Source organism: Caloenas nicobarica, chromosome 3 (genome assembly GCF_036013445.1).
Source record: "Caloenas nicobarica isolate bCalNic1 chromosome 3, bCalNic1.hap1, whole genome shotgun sequence".
In the NCBI taxonomy this organism is placed as follows: Eukaryota; Metazoa; Chordata; class Aves; order Columbiformes; family Columbidae; genus Caloenas; species Caloenas nicobarica.
Window position 1 is genome coordinate 66,467,759 of NC_088247.1, and position 26,601 is coordinate 66,494,359.

Below are 26,601 nucleotides of genomic sequence, written 5' to 3' on the forward strand. Positions count from 1 at the left end.
GAAAAACTCTGTTCTCTGCCATCAGTTTATCCTGGCAATTACCTTTGATTTTATCTGAAAATCTCTTCTTAAAACCTTCCCATCCACCAGTTTTCTGAGACACATTTGCAAATAGCCTTTCAGAAGGTCTTGATATAGCCCAAAATACTGTCCACGATCTACTAAAAGATCCTGTCCTCTGATCCATTTTTCCTTTGCATCTTATGCCCAAGTAATTTTATTCACAAACATCAGCATGGCTTCTCATGCTATGAAGGACAGATCTATTCCTATAACACAGTTGTCTTTTTTTTTGACCAAATGTAGAGTTTGGTCTGTCTCTCTGATATGTCATGGCTCAGCCTTTAGTTGGACCCAGCATGATCAATATCTGCCTTTCCTAAATCATCCTTGCTCATTACTGACAATGACATTATGCTCTAAGTGCCTTCTTCAATTCTTTATATCCTCATTTCCAAGCCATGTTTAAATTTTGTACACACTTTCAAATGTCTTCACTCTCCACACACAGAAATAAACTGTCATCTGAGCTGTCATTGTTTTATGTCACATTTACTGAAATCTCCTGTTCTCTAGCCTTGACAAAAGCGATTTCATCTCCTCATATCAATTCAGAATCTCACTGCAAGGATAATTTTCTCACTCCGCTTTGTTGAATCTCCCAGCCTATTTATTTGCCCTTCTGGGCAGCATCAAACTGCCGAGCCTTAACTCTTATTTTGAACTCTCTGGGATTCCTCCCTCCCTGGGATCCCCCCTCACAGTTTTACAAACATTTGAAAACATTATCTTGCTACAGCACTAACACAAACCTGGACAATGTCTGTCCTCAGGCATGCTGAGGCTGAACATATGATCTTGATGACTCTTGTCTCACTGTTATCTTGGACTCTGTCTGACTTGTGTCTGCATCCTCCGGTGGTATCCTGTCTTAAACTGGAAGCTGCCAGGAGCAGAGTTACCTTCTCTTTTCTTACATGTTCCTAAAGTACCTGACACATGGTCCATCATAATGGAAATAAGCATACTGCAATCCCTATTGCTAACACTTCAGAAAAGTTTCTTCAACAACATTTTGGGTGGTAATTCTGTAAATCATTTTACATAGTTCCCTGCTTTGTTACATGGTGTAACTGCTTCATTATCCTCATTTCTTCTTGCAAGATCTCAGGAGAACTCACACTCTTATTCTTTGGTGCATCCAAGTCTATAAGCTTCTTCCAGGAACAGCTTCTGGGTACAAGTGCCATCAAAATACTGCACCAGCTGAGTCATATTAATTGTGCTTATTTTCTCTTAATCTAAAGCAAGTGCAACTGCTAGGCAATTCAGTTTAACTTAAATCTTCTGTAGTTAATATGTCTCAGCAACACCTAGTAACTTGCTTGTGTGTCTGAGCTTTCTTTAGCTCCCTAGTGGAGTCTTTAAGTATTTTGTGTGGATCTCGCATAGTGCAAGGAGAATGGAGATGATGTCAAATAGTCAAATTTTCTCAGAAAGCAAAAGTGTGAAGATGTTTGTATTAAGTATCATGCAGCACTTCCCAAGTTTGTTGTTGAACATCCCTTCAGTTAAGTGCAAAACAGGGAATTAGGAGAGGAGGGAAGGAGAGGGAGAATGTGAAATGGGGAAATAGAAATTATTGTTACTAGTATTATGTACTAGCTATTTAGTGCACTGGAGGAGTTCTTTTCAGGTATGATTTTTTTGTCTTGTGTCTCTAATTGGAGTCTTGTGGGTTGCACCCAAGCACACTACCAGTGCACTTAAAGCACTTTTATTCCTGCTGAGATGAAGATTGAAGCTGTACTCTGAAATACTGGGTAGTACGTGCCATTTCAGGGGGAAGCAAGAACTTCCAGCAGTTTTCTGACTTCTGGATGTGTTGTGTGTGCTTGGCATAAACTGTGTTTCTAGTAAAGATGTATTGTGGAGATACAGTCCTAGAATGACAGTGAATCACAGGAACTTAACCATCGTTTTGTGTTCCTGCAACCACAGAGGAGACATTTTCATCTTCTTTTGGTTAATTGCTGAGTCTGTAGGTCTTTCTCCACTTTGATAATTTCTGATGAGACCTACTTTCAGATGGTAATTGTGTTCTGGCCTGTTTGTCTTCTGATTGAAACCTTTGGACAGCTTTAGAGACAGCTACTCAGCATGCTTAACTATTTTGCTCCTACTTTTGGCCCATAATGTTGTTTTATAATACATCACATTATATGATATTTGGGTCCTATATTTCTGGCTGCAGTTGAACATGGACCTTGGATGCTCAGTTAAAGTTTGTGTCTTTTCTCTACTGCTGCTTCTCCCTTCTTTCACTCTTAATGAGATGACACAGTAGGAACATATGGGTTGCATGTACAACATATTATGAAATGTGCTGAAAACTTGACTGACATCCAGTTTGAACAGCTGTTTGACCTTCTGGCCTGACTTAAAAATCCCTGTGGATTTTCAGCCTTGACTACCTTGAATTCAACATTTCAGCGTTCTTTTATATTAATATTTGTGGTCAGCTCACTTTCTTCTGGAAGTAATTGGAGCTTAAACTCTGGAGTGGCACAAAACCCAAAACCAAAACAAAGCCCCCCAAACAAAAACACACCCCCCCCCCAAACAAAACAAAACAGCCCTCCCCCGCCCAAAACCCACAAAAACCCACAAACCAAACAAGCCAAACAAACACAAATGTTTTGAGAATGAGTCCTCCAGAGTAGTTTGATTTTTCTTGTTTGGAGTAGCTTGGATTTTTTTGTCCTCACTGATCTCAACAAATCACAGGTAGATGATCAAAAGTCTGTCCACTTGATGAGAAGTGTCTTCCTTGTGCCATCCTTCTTAGGAATTTGGCTGCATTTTATGTTATTTATCAATCATATGTAAGTTATAAAATTGAAATTTAAGGACTGTACTTGAATTTAAAAAATAAATATTTTAAAATCAAGACATAATGAATTTTAGACGTGATATTGTGTCTTTATTCCAATTAATTCGTGTTGTCCTACGTTGGGATATAGGTTTCAGCAAAAGGAAAGATGAATGAGAAAAATGAAATAATATTGTGAGATGATACAACTGGAAAAAAATTGTCTAATTAGTTACTAATTGTTAGACTATTTATCTAATTTGTGTGTTTAGATAAAAACAATTCCCTTCATTTTTTCATGGTAAGAAAGCAAGACTTTTCCTTCAAAGCTGTATATTTTTTAACAAAGCTTGTTATATTTTCTGTTTTAAAATCTCTGGGCTTTGGGCAGAGAGCAATTTTTTTTTTCTTTAAGTGAAAATAGTGTTTTCTCTGAGATGCTCTGTAGAAGACAGGCACAAAGTAGAACTAATGATAGCTTGAAAATGAGAAATCTTCTGTGGTCATGATTATGGTATTAACTTCTTAGTGAATAAAACCCACATTAGTTGATGGGATTTAAGATTGTCATGTTGGCATGTTAAAGCCATTGAAGTGTGATTCTTATTTTGTTCACATTTAGACTTTCTTCAAGATATTTCCTCATTACTGAATAAATGAGGGTGAAATGGACAGTAATAGCTCTTGCCCAGAAAGACGAAGTGCTTACTGGTATTGAGTAGGACTTTTGCATTCAGATATTCCCCTCTGAGCTCTGTGAGCTCACTGAGGTGTTTCTGGTTATGCTCATGCATCTGAAAAGCACCATCACACATCACCAGGTAGTAATTCAGTTGTGTTCTGCCAGTGATATGCATAGAGGAGTTGTATTCAGATTTGTTGATGGTCTTTCAGTCTTTCCAATCTTTTCCATGACTTTAACAAGACGGGAGAGTTACAACCTTGTTGTGCTTGACAGTGCTTGCAAAAAAGATGTGCTGAGTTATATCTGGTCAGAAGGCATGAGAAGCTGTCTAGCTGCCAACAGAAACAGGATGAGTCATGGCACTTACTTGAGTAAAGCCTGAGAGATCAGCTAGGAAGACAAATACACCATTCCTTCCCCATGTCACAAGTGTGTGTTGAAAGGTGTGTCATTGAGTTGATTTAAACTAAGACAATTTAAATTATGGGTGTTTCAAATCCTTATGTTAGCTTCAGACTCTTCAACTGATATAAATTATGGCTCTGCTGCAATGGGAAATACCAAGCGTGGGGTTGCTTTTCTCCAAGCATTTACTGCTTGTTAATTATTTGTGTATTTGCTGCAATTTTTTTTGTCTTGTGGCCAAAATAGCACATGGCATGAGAGAGAAAACTGAATTAATTGAAAAATTATTTAAAGATTATCATAAAAGTAACTACTGAGGCTGCAATTACGGTGAGCTATACGCTGCCATTAAATAGTTGATAATACTAATTTTGTCTTTATTGATATTTTTTATGACTGGAAAGTCATAAAGTTATTTTGTCTATTTGCTTTTCTTATGTAAAACTTGAAAGATATTTGTGTAAGAGTTAAGTTAAAAAATGGAGGTACTCCATATTGTAATACAGTCATTTAAATATAAAATAACATAAACAGCTGGGGAGTGGTTTAGAAGAAAAACAGAAAAGAGAATCTCTCCTTAGAAGAAAACAAGAGACACAGGCAGAGACTTAACTTTGTATAAAGTATTGGGAGACCAATAATCTGGTGGAATCTAAGGGAAAAGTTTGGTGAAATATGGCTTATGACATCAAAAAAAAATGAATCCTCTGAGAAAGCCAGGACATGGTTCCTGTGAAAGAACAAGTTCATTTTTAGTTTTCTGTAAATAGTTTCACCATATTACCTTCTCCTTTAGAAAAATGCTCACTGCTTTCCTTTCAGATTTTACTACAATGAGGACAACCCCAGAGAAAAGGAGTAAAGAAAAGTGTTAGTTTCTGGAAGATTTAAGAAGCAAGTAGTCAGTGCTGCATTTGCGGAAGTAGCAAATAGTCATCTTTAATGATTTATTTATGTGTGCAGATGTTCTGGCAAAGGCTATGGTTCTTACAAAGCAAGAATCATAGTAAATCCTGAATGCCTAGAGGCACTGATGGCTGCAGAAAAGCATTGCAGCAATCTTTTGCAAACAGTAATAGTGTTTTCTAAGTTTTATTTCAGCTCCCAGGACTAACCAGCTTGTGATGCTGCCCACCCTGGACAAAACCCCCTTTTCATGCTGGTAGGAAGCTGCCTTCTAGCAGACATTTCTTACTATGCTCTTTTTGTGTGGTGAAGCAGGCTTTCTTCTCCTGCTCATTGCAAACATAAGTTAAAGATGGCTGGTAGCAATTTGAATAGATAATGAAAGTTAATGTCATTAAAATAAACCCAAGTCTACTGTTGAAATAGTCTAAAAGCAGTGAAGTTGCTGCTGAAGTTGCAGCTGATTAAAGTGCATTCCCAGGGTAAAGTCTTTCTAATAGCATTTTTTTCATCAGATCTTTGAGCTTTTATCCTATAAGTGATTATTTTGCCTCCCGGGATCCATATCTGGTCCAACTCAGATGTCCTAAGAACAGTCACCTGCTCAGCTTGCTGGCCTGTGTTGGACCTTAGAGAAATTCAGTGTTACATACTAGCACATGGACCTGGGTGTTGATTTAACAAATGGCGGCTGGTTAAATTTATCCAGAAAAGCTCTGAAGTGAGCAATCCAGTTTTCTCCATTTTTTTTTTCCTGGGGCAATGCCTTTCACCCATGGGGAAACGATGACCACGTGTAACTCTCTGTGGCTGAGCAGCCTTAGTGTAGTGCCAGAGCAGTTTCACCCTCCTCTGGTGCAACATGCCAGGGCAGTTTGCCATTGCTATACCTCATCCCATGGAGATTGCTTTAATGCAGACGTGATGTCTGAGTACAGTGCATGTATTTTTTTGTATTGTGAAGGGTGGAAGGAAGATAAACTCTTCAGTGTTCCTGATCTTTTAATGAAGAATCAAACAAGACTCTCAAGACTTCTGTTTCTTGTGAACTTTGTGAACATGGAATGCAAGCGTTTGATGGAAGAAGCAGCAAGTCCCCCAGACATTACTTACTTCATCCTCATAGTCACTAGCATAATGATTTTGCTTTATGGTTTAAAAGCTCTTGTCTTGACATTTCTCTGAAAGTGTGAATGCTGGCCTTTTGTATAGAGCTGTCAATGTAATGAACATTGCCTGGGAAGAAGAAAGGAGAAGAGGATTCACGTCTAAGCTTCAGAGAGTTCAACAGTAGGAATTTTTTTTGGCCTTTTGTTCTTGAAAGCAGCAGAGGCAAAAGTGTGCTCCTGTTACCCTGATGTGTTACATTGCAGTTGTGGCAGTTGTAATGGGACTGAATTTCCTTGTTACCTTTCTTGTTGGGGTGGCAGCAAAGGAGATATTGCTCAGGACACCCAGTTTTTTTGGACGTAGGAGAAAACTCCATCCACAGTGTTCTGCAGGGCAGCTGTAAATATAGGAAGGACTGGTCAGCTTCTACTCTAGCCTTGGATTCACTGCCTTAAATCGATTTGTTGCTGCACCTGAAATGTCTCTAATAATGCGGGGGGGGCTGAGCCCCTCCTGGCAGCTCAGAAGCACTGCAGGGCTGCGGGGAGGCCATTCCCCACCTGGGGGACTCCTGTCTCCAAGGTGGGTTTTCATCCCGATGGCCGCTGCAGGGGAAATAGTAAAAATACTCCAAGAGGAAAATGCCACTGTGGTGTGCTGGGCAAAGGGTCCTGAACTCAGTTTGTTCTTGAAATGGCACAGGGCAGAGCTGGAAACCAAGGTGTGCCAGGCAGCTTCCCCTTGTCAGCTCTACCTGACAGAATTTTTTTTGTTTGTTTTATTTTAGAAAATATGGTTCATTTCAATGACAATACCTTTTCTCTTCCTTTTTTCCTCCGAAACTCATCCTCCAAATTCACAACATGTTTTCCAGTGGCTTATTGCTGTGATTAATTTTTTCCATTTCTACATTTTGCATAAAACCTTCTACAATGCCTTGACAGCAAATGTTTGTCAGAACTGCCTTCCAGTGAGGATGTCTCAGATTTTTGTCACTATGATGACTTGCATTTATAATTAGTGCAGAGGTTCTGTGCCTTTGTGCTTGGGAGAAACATCTCTTTCATTCTCTCTTTAGGTGCCAGATCTTGCAGTATTCCTCTCCTCTCATCTGTATCTTTTTGCAAGGCATTTGCTTCAAGGGAAACCCCTTAGATCATTGTCTCAGGAGGGGCTTTGGACATTTTTTTTTTTTTCTTGCCCCTCCTCTGTGTTTCATCTTCTGGGCTAGCAAAGAACTGTGCATCATTGGAAGAGAGCAGAACACCAGGGAAGTACTTCTTTAGACTTGGAGTGTTTGCTTATTCTTTAACTGCACTAAATCTTCATCCACTCCCGCAGCAAACTTAACTTCGCCTGCTTTTACTGCCTGCCACAGCACAAGAGCCAGCTAGGAGGCATAGTAGTTGCAGTATTCCACTCAATGTTTCTTTCTGCAAACTCTTCCTTGTCCTTCAAACATAACAGGACTAGGAATCAGCTCAACACTATAAGGAGTCTGCATGCAAACTCACATTTGGGATAGACACACCTCACTAAACATGCCATTTTGATTTCTTGGTTTTTTGTCTGTGAGTCTACAGAGATAGCTGAGGCATTTATCTTCTGTTGAACCTCTTTTTCCTTTTTCTTTCCTTTTTCTTTCCTTTTTCTTTCCTTTTTCTTTCCTTTTTCTTTCCTTTTTCTTTCCTTTTTCTTTCCTTTTTCTTTCCTTTTTCTTTCCTTTTTCTTTCCTTTTTCTTTCCTTTTTCTTTCCTTTTTCTTTCCTTTTTCTTTCCTTTTTCTTTCCTTTTTCTTTCCTTTTTCTTTCCTTTTTCTTTCCTTTTTCTTTCCTTTTTCTTTCCTTTTTCTTTCCTTTTTCTTTCCTTTTTCTTTCCTTTTTCTTTCCTTTTTCTTTCCTTTTTCTTTCCTTTTTCTTTCCTTTTTCTTTCCTTTTTCTTTCCTTTTTCTTTCCTTTTTCTTTCCTTTTTCTTTCCTTTTTCTTTCCTTTTTCTTTCCTTTTTCTTTCCTTTTTCTTTCCTTTTTCTTTCCTTTCCACCCCTTCCCCTCCCGAAGGTGGTGAGCAGGGGTTCCTGCAACAGCCTGCTCAGAGCTGTCAACACCTGTAACCTGCCGCACTTGGGCTTCCCGGCTGGACTGACAGGACCTGGCCATGATCCAAGCAGGGCGATGTCCCAGCCCCTTTCTGTCTCCGAGACGGGAGCAGGGAACTTTGTTCCAGTTTTTCCTGGCCCTCTCCCAAACAGAGTCAGAAGCTGTCTTTTTGAATTGCTTGCAGGTGAGGGGATTGAATAATTTCAGATGCATTTGAAAATAGGGTTATAACCCATGGTATTATAATGTGACAAAGGCAGTTTCTTGCTGCTAGACCTCTGATAACAACTCTCTTGGCTTTTCAAAAGGTAATTTTTTTTGTAACAAGCATAAATTTAACCATTGTGACCAAAGCTGAAGGTATACTCCGACAATTATGACTTATGGTTGTACTTTAATGGGCTTACTGTTTCCTATGTTAAAAGTGAGTCTGTAGTTTCATCTGCAGTTGGAAACACAGTTATGGGGATCAAAGTGGGTGGGACACAACTTAACTGGGGTGGGACAGTCCATGAGCTTTTGTGAACAGTGCCTTAACATCCGTTTGTCATTGCCCTGCGGCAAAGCACCAGCCTAATATTCAACTTTCCTGGTGTGCCAGTAAATGAGAGAAGATCTGCAGATTGGGAAACTCCTTGTACAAGTAAGATAGCCAATGTAGACAGCTAATTAACCAGTTAAGTAACTGACTAGCTCTGATTAATTAGTAGTTAATGGTAAGGTTCTGTCAGATTAAATTGATCTCTGGTAAAGGACAATTATGAGTTTACAGTCACTGGGATTATTTTTCCCCTGCATTGTTGCAAGAACCCCAGTTAAAGGTAATGCGATAATTCAGGACTATTATGTAAGGCTGTCTCCTTGCCACAGGACAGTGCTTTAAGTGCTGCTACAACTCGGGGCAATGCCTGGTGAGATATGTGATTAAGTAATCATTGATTTTTTTTAGGAAAATTTGTGTAGCACTATCACTAGTTTCATGTTGCCTGTCAATTCATTGCCCATTGAAGTACAGATGGTTGCAGGCAGCCAAGTAAACAGCACGCAGAGAGATTAAAACTGGTGACCAGTGTGAGAAATGTAAATACATTGGAAGGCAAAAAGCTGATTTTCCAGGTTGTCTTACAGCCTTGACTTGGTGCTTGGTAAAGCAGAATTTTTTTTTTGAGCAGTTTGTGTCAATGCCATCTGAACAGGAACTGAGCTACGCACGTTTTGGGTCCTTCTGCAACACAAATAGTTTGAGTCATGTTACATATCTCAAATATTTTGCTCAGAATCAGGAAGGCATATGCCCATTCATGTCATCTGAGGGATGCCTGGAAGGCATGTCTGGCAGGCTTATACCAGTATCATTGCAGATGGACATATTCACTGTAGCTTGTAACTGGGAATAGACAGTGTCAGGAGTTGTGGATTTTGACCTCCACAAGATGAATATTACTAATGAATTAGAATTGGTTTTTGCAATTAGAATCATTGGAACCTCAGTCTTGTGTAGGGGTTTTTTGTGTGCTGTTTTTTTTTTCCCTTTTTTCCACCCTTAACATTGCCTTTGATCTTTAACAGAGATATTTCTATTTATTTCAGAAGAGATGATGTAGTCAAATGGAAATGATTGCAAGATATTTCTGATAAGTCACTTGCTATATTTCCACATTTGTTGCATCAGCTATTACTCATGCATCTACTTGTTTACTACTCTTCTTGAAAGAGCAAGAGTGGAGTGGGACTAATAAAGCTACGCAAACCGATATTTATAGTTCAGTAGTTGAATCAAAATTTTTTAAAAAAACCTCAGACTTAATTTAGAAATCTTTTAGCTGAAACCACTTTTGACATAATGTATTCAATTCAGACTGAAATTAAAAGAGGTGCTTCAAGCACCTCTAAGAAAAGCCAAAGAAACATAGGTATGGTTTACAAACTGATAAAGTAAATCCATCACCTTTGCTTTTGTCCAGTATATCCATTACATTTTATCCTCCAGGAAGTGAGAGATTCAATTTTGTTTTCTCCTTTATAAAGTCATCTGAAGTGGGAGAGGTTTCACTGTGCCTTGTTTTACTTTTTCCTCATTGTTCTTTTCCCCTTTGCGATATTAGTGAATTGAACATCCATCACAATAGACTGCAATCCTGGTGCACTTCATCCATGTGGGTGCCTCAACCTGTAGGCTGGAGAGTTTCCCCTTCCTATTTTGAGACCTTATCTCATTCTAAACGGAGAGGCTGAGGAAGAGGGCTGGAATCCCTCGTCTTCACCTTGGTGTTTAGGGTACACCTTGGGGGGAGTGGGACCCTTCTTCACATTCAATGTCCACCTACATCAGGACAAGGATACACACATGGATGGCTCCAGTCTGTAATATAGTGCCCTGAGTGCTATGAAATGAGGCAGTCTGGGCCAAGTCTCCTTCTGCTGCAGCTGTTACAGTTAGAATTGGGACACCTTCCTGGTGGTGTGAGCTCAAGTATTGTCTCCTACTAACGTCTTAATGGCTTGCCAAGCTCCTGAGCTCGGGTCCAGCTTTTGTGCGCTGGGAAGCATTTCTGCCAGCAAAACTACCAACCCTGGGCAGGCTCCTGGTCTGCCACGGTGTGACCACATACTGTTGCAAAGGGCATATAAGGGGCACGGCTCAGCCAGGGATGCTAACTGCAGTGTCTGGGATGGGAATATTGAGGGCCAGGGAGGCTATAGTTCCCAGAGACAGCCCCTGCAGATTCAGGCTGGACCATTCAGTAAGGTGGGTTATAGACTAGCTCTTCTTGAGTGGCCATATTTATCCAGCTCCTTCTCCTAATTCACCTATCTGTTTAGAAAGGAAAGATGTTTTTACCACAATGCACCTGCAGAAAATTGAAAGGGAACACTAATTTTACTGTCGTGCAGAGCTAAACAGGTTATGCCCTTCTGAAATGTTGATTATGCCTTTCTGAAATGTTGGTTTTGCAACAGCTGGGTACACTTGAGTGAACAGAAAAATCCTCATGCTGTTTCGCAATGTAACTAGTTCACTCAGGTTGGGTTTACTTAGGAGAAAAAAACTCAGGCTGTGTGTATGAGAGTTATTTTTACAGTTAATATTTGGGGTTTTTAAAATTTTTTTAACCCCTCTTTACACAGAGATTAATAAATTATACTCTTAACTAGAATGAGACATAAGTCGGTGCTGCTTTTGAAAACTGGATGCTGGCTTGAAGATTGCTTATCTAGTGTCTGGAAACTAAAAAAAGTTTGAGTGCAAGTCACTGAGAAGGTTGTGTTGAAATCCATTTAAACTTCTTTGGCACAAAGCATGCAGGAGGAAACATTTCCTTGCCAGTTAACTAACTTCTCCTCTTGCTTCTGGTACCATGGCTCATTCAAATCTGTGCATTTCATACAGTAACACTCCACCCTCCCCAAAGCACACGTGAAATAAAGCAATGGCAGGAAAAAGTCCACATGTCACAATAATTACTCTAATTTGGTCTGTTATTCTCTTACTTTCTGGCTCAATATTTGAAAGCTGATGTTAATTTGCTTGTATAACAAAAGGTGTTTCCTCTGCTTGTTTATACCAGCTATGATTTCTAAACATCCTTGAAATTATTTGCCATAACAGCTCTCCTCATCATGATATTACTTCAATTTGAGCCACTTATAGAAAGTCCTTATTTCTATTTTTGAATGCAAACAGTTGGGAGCCAGAGAAATATGTATTTGTTTGCCTTTCTATTTTTGGTTTGAAATTGCTGGAAGCCAGTAGGCGGCTTTTTATTTTCTGTTTTAGGATTTTATTTTCAAACTAAAACAAATATTGTGTATGAGGATAGGCACATCTCTTAAATTACTGGTTTTAGGAAAAAGTTCTTGTTAGAAATTCTTCTGAAGTTTAGCTCTGTTTCTGAAAATCCTTTCTTGCTCACTTCAACATCTTTTCTCCTCTCCCATGTCAGTCAATGATTCTTTCATATGCAGAGGGGTGAGCTTTGTAGGAACTTTGCTAGCATGAAAAGGTGGTATATTTTCCTTCATCTTGTGCTCTGCACTGATTCTTTCATCATCCAGCCGAAGGAAAATCATGTAGGGAGTTGACTATTCATTGTTTATACCAAACAAAATCACCTGAACTGTCACCTAAATGGATAACTGCTAACTTTGTATGTCTTTGGAAAATAAAGCATACCATTTGCTGTTGCACTGCACAGATTTTGCTGTCCAAAAGGAAAAACTGCACTTCATTATGGAGTGGGTGGTCCAGTACGAGATCTCATCCCACTTGGCAGGGTGGGCAGATTAGCTAATCAGAATTCCCAGAAAACACTGGGAATAGCTCAGCCAAACTTAAAATCATATAGATTTCTTTCAAAGTAAAAAAGAAAACAAACACCCCTCCTCCACCTGTCCTCCCCGCCCAGTTCTACTTATTTGTTTTGTATTAATTTTCTCCCCTCCCCACCCCCCCCAACCTCCAAACCAACTAAATAGAAAGCACCCCCCTCAACCACATCCATGAGTTTTATTCTGTTTATTTCCTAGAAGAGCTTGGACATCTTTGAATTAGTGTTCCTTAGCACAGATTGACTTCTAAATCAGTAAAATCAGGTAACATAACACAGCATTATCTTTGGAAAAGGTCTTTTCTTGAGGGAGTGTGTGGAATGGGAAGGGTGAAGTTGGCAGGTCAAAGCGTATTAACAATTTTTTTTACTCTACTTTCAAGACTTACGTTATATGAAAATGAATACAGAAGCAAATGAAACTTTCTCTTTTTACAGCTTTCCCACTAAGCTTTGAAACCATTCATGGAAGCTGATGGCAATGCTCTCGTAAGTATGATTGAAGTTATGCCAGTTACTGATCAGCTGAAGAGGTCTTATGATGGAGTTGTGTCTCTGTAATCATAGAAGACTGTGGAAAATAACAATATCTAAAAAAGATGTTGCTTATGGGCCAGGCCAACTGGTTAGGCTGCCCCAGGCTGCCCCAGTTCTGTTTTAAGGGTGAAACAAAATCTACTGTACGGGCTCAATGCCACTTCCAAGTCCTACCTCTCAATGAATGAGAAAGCAGTAACGTAGGACACATAAGCTTAGCAAAAGATTTTCTTAGCTACACATCTGTCTAACACTCGAGAAGCTTAAGGAAAATACAGCTCCGTAGAAGATGAGCTACTGATCATAGCTGCCTTTGGTGCCTTCTCAGCGTCATGCATTGTGAGCTGAACTTCACGAGACACGAAGTCTGGAAGGCTCCTGCCTCACCTAAGAGCTTGCAGCTGAAAAATCGGTTGACTGTCCTTGAAATTGAAGAGGAGCCAGGTGTGCCTACTAGCAGAGGACCTGGTTCACCTAACTGTAAACCATGCAAGGCTGCCAGGAAGAAATGGTGAGTCATCTCAATGTGCAACTCCCTGCCATGGGGGACAGAGGCACCCGTCTGTAGGCCCGACAAATCATCTAGAGAGGTTTGCTGCCTGGCAGGGGCCAGGGTCCAGGATGTTGTGGAGGGACTGACAAAGCTTGTCCAGCCTTCTGACTTTTACCCTCTACTGTTATTCCATGTGAGCACAAATGATACTGTCAAGGGAAACCGGTATATGCTGGGAGCTGCCCAGCTGGAAAGCAGCTTTGCAGAAAAGGACCTGGGAGACTCGGTGGACATCAAGTTGAACATGAGTCAGCAACATGCCTTTGCTACGGAGAAAGTAAATGGTATCCTTGGCTACATTAGACAAATTATTGCCAGCAGGTCAAGGAAGGTGATCTTTCTGCTTTATTCAGTGCTGGTGAGGCCACACCTGGAGCTCTGTGTCTAGTACAAGAGAGAGGTGGACATACTGGAAAAAGTTCAGTGAAGGGCCACAATGATTTTTAAGGGTCTGGAGCATCTAATAGAAAAGGCTGAGTGAGCTAGGACTGTTTAGCTTGGAGAACAGACTCAGGGTGTTCTTATTAATGCACATAAAAATACGTGAAGGGAGGGTGCAAAGATGACGAAGCCAGGTTCTTTTCAGGTTCCTTCTGAATATCAGGAAAAAACAGTTTTTTCACTGTGAGGGTAACAGCACTGGCACGGATTGCCCAGGGAGGTTGTGGAGCCTCCATCCCTGGAGATATTCAAAAGCTGTCTGGACATAGTCCTGGACAAACAGATATAGGTGTCCTTGCTTGAGTGAAGGGGTTGAACTAGATGACTTCCAGAAGTCCCTTCTGAGTTCAACCATACTGTGATTTTGTGGAAAAATAGGATCTCTAAACCACCAGAAGTCTCCCACTGAAGTTGTCACTTCTCTCCTACATTTTTGCTCATCGGTGGAGCCTATGTGGCTCAGAAGTGACAGTGAACAATGTTCAGTTGTACAGCTCCCTTTGCAACAGGTTCATGGGTGTATTTGCCAAGCAGAGAAGTAGTGGACAGCAAGCTTGAAGCCTGCATTGTCCTGCAGGATCACTATCCTATTCAGTGCTCAGGTCTCAGTAAACTGATGAGTAAACCAAAACCTACCAAAAAAGATGAAAACCTACCCTGTATTGCCATCCTTATGCAAATATAATGACCCTCCTAAAGTTGCAAATAACTGTAACATTTTGCATTTATTTCGGAGCTTTCTGAGGATCACTGCTCTTGGATTTTCCTTGGTAACAAGAAGAGCTAGAAGTAGGTCTGATTTTTTTGTTTGTTTGTTTTGCAGTTGAACCTGTGATAATGAAATAAATCATTAGCCATCAGGAAATTGAGCTTTATAGAGAAACCTCCACCATTGTCAGGACTGTAGTAAAATCATGGCATTTGAACCAGTTTCAGATTGTTCCAGTGACTATGTCTGGTAGTTACAGTACATTCACATCTGAAACTGCTGTTATGTCCCTGGTCAGTACCATTGGTTTTACTGGTAATAACTGCCTTCCACAGTTCTCTCTTTGTTCTCCACTGGTGTTAATGTCTCCTACTAGGACTTAAACTTAGAAGTATCTCTTAATTGATGTTCACCCAGGGTCACTAAAATGAAACATTATTTACTCCCATAACTCAGTTTTCAGAGGAGGAAATTTTAATTTACTTCTTGAGGAAACGTTTGTCACTGAAGACTTACTAATGTGTTTTGTTCTTGTGGATAACTGAATCCAAATCCTGCTGGTGAGGCATTTCATGAATTTTGTGGTAGGTTCATTTAAATATAGGTTTTCTTTTGGTTTAAGATGAAAACAATTTTACTTAAAGCTGCTTGTTTATTGCATAAAATATCTATCTGATTCCAAACACTGGTGCTTTTTGTTTATTCATAAATCAACAAAATTTGAGGAGGTTATTTTGTGAATAACACCCGATTTGATTGCTGAAGTCTGGGATTAGAGGTTTCTCTTGTGCAGATCAAACAAAATATTTTTATAAGATGATGCTGGGCTTCTGAACAGCACTAAAAACATTTAAAAGTTACCAAATTCCAGGCTTAGGATTAATTTGTTGAGAACTTCAGCTTTTAGGAATACTGGGAAAGAAAACCAGGAATTTGTCTTAATTCACACAATCTCATTCAACAATGATTTTATCCAGGCGAACTAAATGCAGTCCTGACTGGGAAAACTGCCCTTCCTTCCCCCATTAGTTTCCCAAATCCTCCCACAAAATATGAAAAGATGGGGATTCATCATCCCTGTCAACTTGTAGCAGGATACCATCATTGCCGCTGAATAATAAATGTACATTTGTAAAATCTTTTTGTTACCCCAAGATCTTACTAGGTAATCATTTTTTTCCTCAGTCTATACATAAAACAGGCCCTAACAGATGATTTTACACAATATGGATATTAATCCTTTCTTGACAGATGAGCCATAGACCATGTTATTTTGCTATATATCATCAATAAGGTTAGTGGAAAGATCTACTACTTCCTCTCTTGTTTACAGAGAGCCATATCCTGTCTCAGTATTGCCCTTCTTGTACAAATTTATGTTGGTTAAAGATGAAATGACCCCACGGCAAAGATGTGAGGTTGCCCCACTACATAGTTTTTGTGCATGGAGACTTGATTCATGTTTGTTTTTCTTAATATCACTTTCGGTAGCTGTGAAGGAAAGTAATTAGCGTGACTGCTTGACCCACTGATTCAGCGAGACTGTATATTATTTCCATGTGTCCTATATAGGGCATTAGTTTCTTTGTGATGAATACTCAGAGTGGCTGGCATAGGATGGGGAACTTGTGGAGCCTCTAATAGAGCAGATATATTTTCTCATTGCTTTTCTTTGTCTGTTGTCATGGTGAATAGTCTGAGAGAGAGGTGCAGTGGTAGAATTTAAAAAAAAAAAAAAAAAAAGAAAGAAAAAAGGAGAAAAGAATACGTGACGATTAAGCAGGAGTCTGAGATTATTCATTCCTGGTAAAGCCTCCCACAAGTGTGTTGTTTAGGTCATCTCAAATAGGCACCAGATAAGCACGTTACTGTGATATGCATTTCTGCACTCTGATACGTGCTGCAAAGATCACTGATCAGAGAAAGTTCTAGCTCTTGTAAATACCGGTGGCAGTGCTCTCTTCTATTTCTGTTTCCAGATGGTGTAGCTTTACTCACCTTTAAATCGCCTGCAGGAAGAGCTATTAAATCCTTCAAGAATAATATGAAATGGGGTTTCGTTTTCCTGAGAAGCTGACTGGCTGGGCAGAGGGGCTGCATTAGGGACGTTCATAGCATAGCTCTGCAGCGGATCAGGTAGCTACCGGCTTTGCATAGCAACGTTGTGGCCGAGCATATTAAATCATACATCACCTTATCCAGCATTTCTCAACCAGAGGCTTCAAAACCTTCCTAAAAATAGAAAAAGGTGAATGCTTTTGTTCCCATGGTAGAGATGGAAAGGTTGAGGCAAAGAGAATTCAAGTGCTTTGTCCACAGTTGCATGATCAACCGGCCTGTCTGGGGAGAATTTACTCCAAAAGCCAGACCTTACATTTCTAATGACCTCATTTTGGGTCCATGGTCTTCTGTTTTAGTTTCATTTTTAATGTGTTTATGTGGGATGAAATATATAGATTGCAAATTAGTAGATTGCAAATTAGTAAATATAATTCAATTGTGTTCTGTTTGCTGTGACTAAAACTCTCATAGACGGCATGGCAAACTTCTGGCATATTTATGTTTTATGGTTTGGATTATCTGCCAGTTTTTTGTGACTTTTTTTTTCTTGGAAGAAATATTATGAAATTCTTACATGGGGGAAATTCATCCTCTGCACTAAAAAAACCCCAAACAAACAAAGAATAGAAAATCCAATATTTTTCTTTTTCGGGATTTCTTAGAATGAGCTAAATGACAATCAGACACCTGGCATGTATTTTTAATCTCCCCATGTTTGTAAATCCCCCTTGTGGACTGTAATGAAGCATTAAAATGCTGAGTCCTAACTTCTATTTTTTAACTTCTAAACGCAGAATACAATTCAGGCAAACATGTAGCAAAGTAGAAACTGCCTGTGGGTGTGAAACAGGAAGCACTAGTAGATAGACACATGTATAATAGTTACATTTGCTCTTGCTCAACTAGATATACATCAATTTTAATTAACACGTTTCATGCTTCAGCTACTAACGTCCCTTCAGCAGTGAGTGGGTTATGCATTTCCATCCTGCATATACCACCAGCATCACCACCACGTCCTTCTCTGGCTTCCCCCTCCCCTTTCTACACAAATATTGCAACACAATCTGAAATTTCCTCTTTTCTTTCCTTCCTGCATTTCTTACAGGTTCCCTTGCGTCAGAAGACAAAAAAGAAAAGTCAAGGTAATGAGAGATTGTTTTTTCTTTTCTCTCCTGGGTTCCTCTTATTATTTCTTAGTATGTCTTATTCTTGGGAGGGTGAGGATTTTATACTGCTACTCAGCTTGTAGAAGACTGCTTTTTAACTCAGCCGATTCTTGCACCAATTCTGAGAAAAATGACAACGGGTTGTTCCTTTGGACTAAATCCTTGTGGTATGTTAATTGAATCAAAGCTGGAAATCAGTGAGGTAGAATCAGCTGCCTGCACATACACACACACACTAGCGGTTTTCATGTACTTGGCATAACAGTTTTCTCTAGCCGACTTAAATAGATGTATTCTTTTCAGCGCAGCTGCATGAAGGGAAATATATGCATGCTTCTCTTAAAAGGGTATCTTTTTAATTTACAAAAACTCTTGTGTGGTTATCTGAGCATTAATTAATATCTGCATTATCTATAGCTTACTATTTTGTTTCTGCATGTCAGAATGCTTTTCAAATGAATGTGCGTTATTCTCACAGTCATTATAAAACTGTTTGACTTCTAAGTATATTTTAAGATCTGTTTGGATCACTCACTGCGATTGCTAAATAAGGTTTAATTGGCAGCAACATCTTTCTTGGTAATGCAGTTTTAAACAAGCAGAACACTCTATTTTTAATGGCACAGGGTTCTTTACAATGAGCCGACGGAGGATATCATGTAAAGAGCTGGGGCAAGCCGATTGCCAAGGATGGCTCTACAAGAAGAAGGAAAAAGGAGCTTTCATTGGCAACAAATGGAAAAAGTTCTGGTGTGTGCTGAAGGAGTCATCCCTGTATTGGTACAGCAGTCAGCTGGTGAGTACAGTGTCTACCCAGCCCTGGGTACCAACCAACATCTGCTGGGACCATGAGAAGGGAAGCTGGGGTCACAATTTATGTGCACCCTGGAGTTGTAGAAATGACTGGGTTTATTTTTCAGCCCTCACATTTCTTGTAATCTGGGAAGTGTCTATGTGAATGTGAAACATACAGAAAACTATGTGTTTTCTAGTTCAGTAAGTACTTGTGAAAGGTTAACTTGCTGTCTGTTCTGCCCTTTAAAGAGCTGCTCTTCACAGATGCTGGTGACATTTGAATTTGGGAAAGGTTTTCCTGGGTTGGGCAGTTTGCAGACACTTGCTATTAAGAACCAAACCAGGAATGCTTCTTCATTTCTAATTAGTTTAATTTTCAGAAGTCTCTCTCCTGCTTCTCTCTCCATCTCCTTCCATGCTGAGATCAATCTGGGGTGGTGTGTGTATTTTGTTGTTTTATTTGGGGTTTTATTTGTTTGGTTTTTTTGTCCCCAGTTTGCCCTAGTAGGTTTGCAGGTATGAACATTTTCAGTTGATGATATTTTTACTCCTGGTCTTGCTGATGTGTCATCCAGAGCATTGTAATTAAAGGTTCTCACATTCTGCTGATTTTTAACTTCCTGCCCTGATGAGTCGATGTGAACAGTCAAATCTGCAGAACACAGTGTTTTGAATTCAAGGTCCAGCTTTCTGTTCAGAGCTTTCCTGAGGACAACCAGTATAGGTAGTATTTCTCTTCTAGTTGATCAAACACAAATAGCCTACTCCACTTACAGTGCGAGTGGGAAATAGTCTGAGACAAAGAACAGCAGGCCCTGAATTCCTGTAATCAACTGAAGAACTAGGAATTAAAAACTGAAAAAGAAATGGGGGGAAGCACACAGTGAGAAATCCAGACTAACCCTTTTAATGAAAGGTTATATCTGATTGCAAAGCAGCAGTGAGTCCTAGGGAACCATGGACTTTACTCCAGGCTGTTTGCTACAGCTCACCTTGTTTGGGCAGAGAGGATGTCTTACCTGTCCCAGGAAGATTCAGGCATAATTATTCCCTTCGCTTTGCTCTCTTGCACTGCTACCTTGAAGAAAACTCTTATCAAATTAAAATGATGGACTGACAGAGCCCGGAATTAGGACGTGCAGAGGATTAGAGAATGTCAGCAACAACATAGGTTGAAACTCGGCAGCTTCAGTGGGGAATTGTGGAGAGGCATCAGGTTTTTGCATTTGCAAATAGGCTGCTCTGGAAATCAGCATGTCCCAGGCCCAGGAAAGGGTGAAAGTTTAAAGAAACCCTTATTGATTCTTGTTAATTCTTAGAATATTTTAAGAAATTAAATGCAATCAGGATTGTTTCCACTTGTTTATTTCTATTGAACTAATCACCATTAAAAATCTTGCTGTTTCAAGGTACAAACAAAATAGTTTAAACCATTAGAAAAATCTCAAAACCCTAAGCTAAACTTTACTCATGTAAAGAGTATTTCACCTTCTCCCTTCAGTTGTGAGTACAGTGTTGGGTTTATTTTGACAGAATAAAAACTTTGACTGACCTTTCCTAAATGGCATTTAAAGATGGTATTGTCTGGTGGTTTTTTTTTTTTTTTTTAATTTTGAGGGTTAATGAAAACAGCTTCGCTGGTCTTATGCTGTTGTTTTTTTGTGGGGTTGTGGTAATCTGGCTTAGCTTCCTTTCTAGACCAAGTCAAATACATGCGTGAGAGAAAGAGAAAAAAGAGAAAGAAAAGAAATAAGAAAAATAGAGGGGGAGGGGGGAAAAAGGCTTTATTTTTCCAATATTTGCAGTACTTCTGCTTGAAAGATATGACCTGGCAGATAAACTCATCAGTGACATTAATACTCTGCAAATCCTTATTGGTATTGACTGTTCTAAACCACTGCTGCAATTGTACTTCTGGCCAAGTAGTGTTAAGATGGATGAGCTGGCTGGCTGATGTGAAGTTGGAAGGAAATAAAATGGGGCAAGACTAGGAAGGTGGTGGGGTACAGATGCTGAAAAGTCCTCCACTTCCTTTAGTTGTTGTGACCTGGCTAAATTCCTCTCCTGGGATCCAAATAAGCCATGGCGATGTTCATCCTTTTGCTACTAGACAGCATTAACCGTTTGGGTGAACTCGTCCTTTTGATCCATGCCTGCTCTCCAGCTGTCACTGATGATCCAAAATAAACAAGGCTGAAGAACAGGTGGCAGCCTCATTGTGGTGTATTTCATATACCTTGAAGAGCTCATACGGCTTCAAAATACTCTCAGCTTATGTCAGCCATGGCTTTGTACCTATCACAGTTCTTGTAAACACGCTAGCTGGTAGCACCTCTTTGCTTTCAACTTCTGCTGACTATAGCACACTATTTTACATTGAAAATCAGAGGTTTTTTTGGACAACGTAAAGCACAGCCTCTGCATAATTGTAGATTTAGGCAACATTTGTAGAATGGCAGTGACTGTGGGTGTGGGAAGGAGGGAAGAAAGTGTTCTTTGCTAATATCTGCTTACTTAAATTGGTGAGATCAGAGCCATGCTCAGAGTCATATCTGAGATGAATTAGACCCATTGTATTTTCGCAAATATTTTCATGTCTAAATTGATGAAGCAAAAAACAGCAGAGCTATATTCACTGGCTTGCTTGATATTTCTTTTTACTATCTGGTCTGGCTTTAATACTGCCTGGACTTCCGCTGCCTTCAGAGGAGTTAATCATCAGTCCCAATGGGCCATCCATTATGACAATTTTAAGTTCACAGTAGTGTTGAAAGAGGAGTTGTCCTGCTCCTCACATGTCTGAGGCTTCCCATGACAGCCCTTCTTATAGAGACTGAAACAAAAGGTGATGGTGGAGGAGTGGGGCTGAGGTCAAGGAACTCGGGCAGTCTGGCTGCCTGTGGCTCTGCCTGACTGCTTTCATTTTTGTGAGAAACGAGGATGTTTTGTTCATGGCTGTGTAGGAACTGCAGTCAGCCAGACACTGGCAACTGTAGCATAGCAACAGGGTGCTGGACCTAACCTTTTTTTCTAATGGAGATGGAGAAAATAGGAAGTGGGTGGAATCTGTACAGGAATGTGCGTTGTCCGGATTTGAGTATGTAACCTAAGCTTACATCGTGTTCTTGGTGAAGGCTGTCTTCAGGCACCTCCAAAGCTCTAGATGTTTCTGTCCTTCTGATTTAATTTGCTTTCAAGCAACTCAGGTTCTGGGTCTGTTACGTGAGACAGATTGGGGAGGCAATATAGGACATTTGTGATGATATTTGCAGATGGTAGTTCCTTCAATTTAACATAAAATAATGTTGTGAAAGCCACAGCTCAAAATAAAAAAAAAAATAAGAAAACACTCAGAATGGTCAGAAACAGCTGATCAGAGACCCTAAGAATCAAGCTTCTCCTTCATTGAAAGCAAACCAGGGCACACAGGCAAATCCAAATTAGCTTTTGACCAGCTAGCTGCAGTACTGGGAGTGGTGAAGTTAGGGCCAGGGTGGTCTCAGCAGGCTTTGGGTAGACTGCCCTGAAACCTCTTCCCATGTGTGCTTGCTCTTTCTTTAAAACATGTATATCACATGAGGCTGGTAAACTTTTGTTTGCAGCATGGACACACCCCCAGTCTGGGAAGGGGAAGCTGTTTGGACTAAGAAAAACAAAGAAGGGTTGGTTTTGTGATGGAAACACAAAAAATGTCAGAAAACGGGTCTGAGCAGTCAGACTTTCTGGATGTACTCAAGAACACCAGACTCCTTGGACAACTGCTCTTTGTTAGTGTTTGGTTCCCTTTTCGATGTACTGCTATCTGTAGGAAGCTGCCTGGAAGACAACTGTTTCAAGAGGACAGCGTGTGATCCTGCCTGCCCCTTTAGCAGTTTTGGTTCTCAGACTGAAACCCTGGAGGGAATCAGTACACCTGCATAGGAGGGAGGGAGGGGTGGTAGGGGGAGATTGTTAGGTGTAATCCCAGGCTCCTGGCTCCTTGTGCTTGTTGTGACTGTGTTGGATAGTGTTAGCTGGAAAGAGATAGGGGACTAAATGCCTCTGTCTTGTGGGCCTTTAGGGTAGCTCAGCTGTTTTTCCAAGTAGAGTTGAAATACGATTTTGTAGGATGTGTTAACGATGGTTGTCATGGGGATTCAGCTGAAAAGAAATATAAATATAAAATCAAAAGTTTTCAGGCTGTGATCTACTGTCACTATTTATCTTCGGGGTTTGTGTTTGTGGTATGTTGTTTGTTTGTTTGTTTTGTTTGTTTTTAATTCACTGCATTTAAATCGGTCCTCACTCCAACAGCTTTGCCAGGAGCTGTATAATTGCAGTCTTTTAAAACAGAAATCTTTCACCTTTAAATCATAGTAGCTGGTTACGTGGATGACAAAAAAATCCTTGATGCCTGCTGATTGTGCTGAGGGCTTTGGGGGCCTCTGGTCCAATATCTTACATAAATTATTTGCAGTTCTATGGGTTGCCTCACTGGTGCACTTGGCAGAGAGAAAAAAGACTAAAAAGTCTTGAGCACTGAACTGCTCCTCCAACGTCCACAGGGTCTTCTGAGGGCAACACAGAGACACTGTGAAGAAGCCATGAGGTGTACCCTGAAATGTGGATTGGAGCTGTTCCATGATAACAAGATATTTTGACTTTACAGCACTCTTAAAAAAATCCTTCTGTACCATTGAATTAACTTTAAATATTGAATAAGGTCTGTTAAATGATTTATTGAATCTTCTGAAGCCACAACATTTAGACAATGTACTGAGGCAAGTTAAGAAGGACATTAGCCTCTTTCACTGGATTAAGGCAGTACCTTTCATAAATAAGTTTGAATTTTTTCTTGAGTGAAAATCTTTTTCTGTGAAAAAGTGGTTACTTACTTTTTGCCCCAAGCATTTGCAGAGACTGTTGTTATTACTGAAATTATTTTCCTACAGTTGGGCGTAGCAAAAAGTGCAGATTTGTATGTTAGGCTAGCCTGCCTAAAACCCACAAGAGGTAACAGCTTATTCTTTTAAATCTCTTAATTAAATAGGAAACAGGCCAAGGTTCTTTTAATCTGAGTTTTTTAGGGCTTTTTTACAGCATTGCAATAAAATCTCTAGGAAGTTTGAGTGAAATGTGTGTGTTAAATAATGTCTAATGTCTAATGTCACTTTAAAGATAATATTTTGAATAAAAGAAAATATTTAGGACTTCCATAGACTTTTAATGTTTTTAAATGCCATTTTTATTCCAAGAAAGACCAAAAAGATGAATTCCACATATTCTGTTCCTAGTGTTTCTTTGGGATTCTATTTTCTGACTTTAGGAATGCTCATTAGTTTTTACTGTTATGAATTGATTTCTTTCTTCTTTCCTTCCCGCCGCCCCCCCGCCCCGATAATTATGGAACTACAATACCCATCAAACACGCGCATTAAAAAATGCTAACACCATTATCCTCCTTCCTTTCATTTATACGTAAAATGAAACATTAGACTTTTCTTATAAATGAACAAATGTGAAATCACAGACAGAATTAATATAACATCTGAATGTGTTGAGATAGAACATGCATATGCAAGAACATAATCTTTTACCAACTGGAACATGCCAAATGCTGAATAAGAAGTCTGGAGATTTCTCTGTTGTAAAACTAGTAAATATAAATTACTGAAATCAAAGCCTACAGACCTATTTCCATTAACAACCTAGAGAGTACTCATCTAATTTAGATACTCATTGGATATGTCAGTGGTTCAAGTCCAAGTTCTATCTCCTCATGGGTGGGAGTACCCCAGGTGAGTGTCCCCACACTGTTTTACAGGGTCCTGATAATTCAGTAATCCCATACAAAATTCAAATTTGTATATCTTGACAGTAGAGACAGTGACTTATGCCATTGCAAGGACTTCATCTGCTCATGAGTGCTTGTGCAGCACCCTAGACAATTTATAGGGTGCAGTGTAGACCAATGGCTGCTGCACCAACAGATAAAACTGGCTGAGTTGTAATTGCATTGGTAACATGTAAGGCCAACCCACCCCAGATCCTAGTCACCCACTCACCCACCTGTTGGCTTACCTAGCTCAGGCCATAAATTTATTGGTATGTGGGTGTGAAGGTACCTGGGTATGTTCCTTTACATGGAGTCTTCTGGATCTCTTTTTTTTTTTTAAACTGGATTTATTGATTCATATCATACTGCAGAGAAACAACTGGCATTGTACACATTTCTCATCCAGCAATGTGTGTAATAATGGCTTTCATACCTCACAAACTGCATTTTTGAGCTTGGTCTCTGGTGTTCTTAGATTGGTCTTGGGAACCAAACAGGAATTTCAGTGTTCTCACTGCAACTGGTCTAGTAAGTGACCATTTTTTTTGGTATAGAAATGCAGGATAGTACACTGTCTATCTTTAGTACAATGTAGCCCAAGAATAGAGCTGCTTCTTCCATCACCCCTACTCATTCGCTCATCCCTATATACTCAGTGTACTATGGAACTGGAATGGAAATACTAGCTTAAGGTCTAATTGATTGAAATATACATTTTAAAAAAAAAACCCTTAAAAATCTTGGCACTTTTTTTTCTTAGTTAATTTTAATTTTATTTCAATGAGTTTAGTCTCACTAAATTTCAACTTGTGCAATGGAAACAAAAGCTTCCCAAGCCAGGCTCTAGACAAGTTTGACAGATACAAATACAATCACAGAAAGTTAAAACCCCACAATTGCAAATAATCACTTTTTGTCCTAGAGCAGGCAGAGCCATTTACTGGTGAAGATGCAAAATACAGGGTGTTTCAGAAAGACCGAATTTCAAAGCAGTAGGGATTTCAAATTTGGTCCATCTTTTTGAAACACCCTGTCTAAACCTCTGATATTAATATTTAATATATGTATATTGCAGGAATGATGGTTATGCTGTGATTTATTGTATACCAGTGAACAGATATGCAGAGGTATGGGGCAACCACCCACTGAAATATCCATTCGGTATCCATATTTCAGCTCTCAGAGATTCATATTTCCAAGCATTAAAGCTCAAAGACTTGTCTCAATTAACATATTTTTATAGTTTCTTCATATTCATGCATAATCTGACTTGAGATGCTGTCAGTCATCTTCATTTATCTTCTGTCTTTGTAATTGCTGTGTATATTTTACCTGCTTTAACCCAGTGTATGTTTTCAGAATTTTAATGTGCCTGGGGATAGGGGCTGCAAGCAGCAAAAACATGACTCAGGAATGAACACTTTCTGTGTTTTGGGAAGTACTGTTTTTCCTGACACTACGTGCTACAGACTTCAGTCTACATTATTGCTCCTCTTAGGAAGAGTCCTAGTCTTATTGTGGCTGATTGGGTGAATATAGATAAATGTGGTAAAGAAAGATTTTTCAGCTGCAGGCAGCAAGAACAGGGATTTGAGGCCAAGTGATAACTTCAGTTTTGCTGGAGCTACTCTCTGACACAGGGGCCAGCTGACCCAGAACAGAGATGCCAATGCTCAGTAAACTCTCATGTTCAGAAAGGAGTAACTGTATATAAACAGTACTGTAAATGTCTGTATGGCTTTTCCTTCCTCCTGTACCACACCTGCAGATTTCTGAGGGGAGTAATAGCTGGGTGGCCTAAGCTATCTGAGGCTGGTTTGCAGTGTGCAGCCACATGGAACCATCCACTTGCACTGTTTCACCTCCTGACATGGGAGCAGCCTGTACTGCCTCTGCCTTGCTGACTTAGAGGCATGTAAAGGTGACTCTGAAAAATGGTCCATGTTACGGATACCCAGGGGAGACCCTTCTCCATCTCTGCCTAAGATTGTTTTGGATCACTTTTGAATTCCTGTTGCTATAGACATATATTTTGCAAAGATACGTAGATTGTTATATGTGGTGCTGTCATGTATCTGTGTAACACTCATGCGTGCTCTATAATGGAACAAAGGTTCCTTT

General features: G+C 39.7%; 1 protein-coding gene across 2 annotated transcripts in view; it reads left to right on the forward strand.

Moving 5' to 3' along the window:
• The first annotated feature begins 17,805 nt into the window (after positions 1–17,805).
• Positions 17,806–26,601, forward strand: part of IPCEF1 (interaction protein for cytohesin exchange factors 1) — a 37,484-nt gene continuing 28,688 nt past the window's right edge. The window contains exons 1-2 of one of the 2 annotated variants that reach the window (XM_065631623.1): positions 17,806–17,846; positions 18,497–18,666. In XM_065631623.1, coding sequence (XP_065487695.1) covers positions 18,508–18,666 — 159 coding nt within the window. In that variant the 5' untranslated portion in view covers positions 17,806–17,846; positions 18,497–18,507. Of the gene's footprint in view, positions 17,847–17,930; positions 18,038–18,496; positions 18,667–26,601 lie in introns of those variants that run through there. The other variant, XM_065631621.1, reaches the window with a different exon arrangement.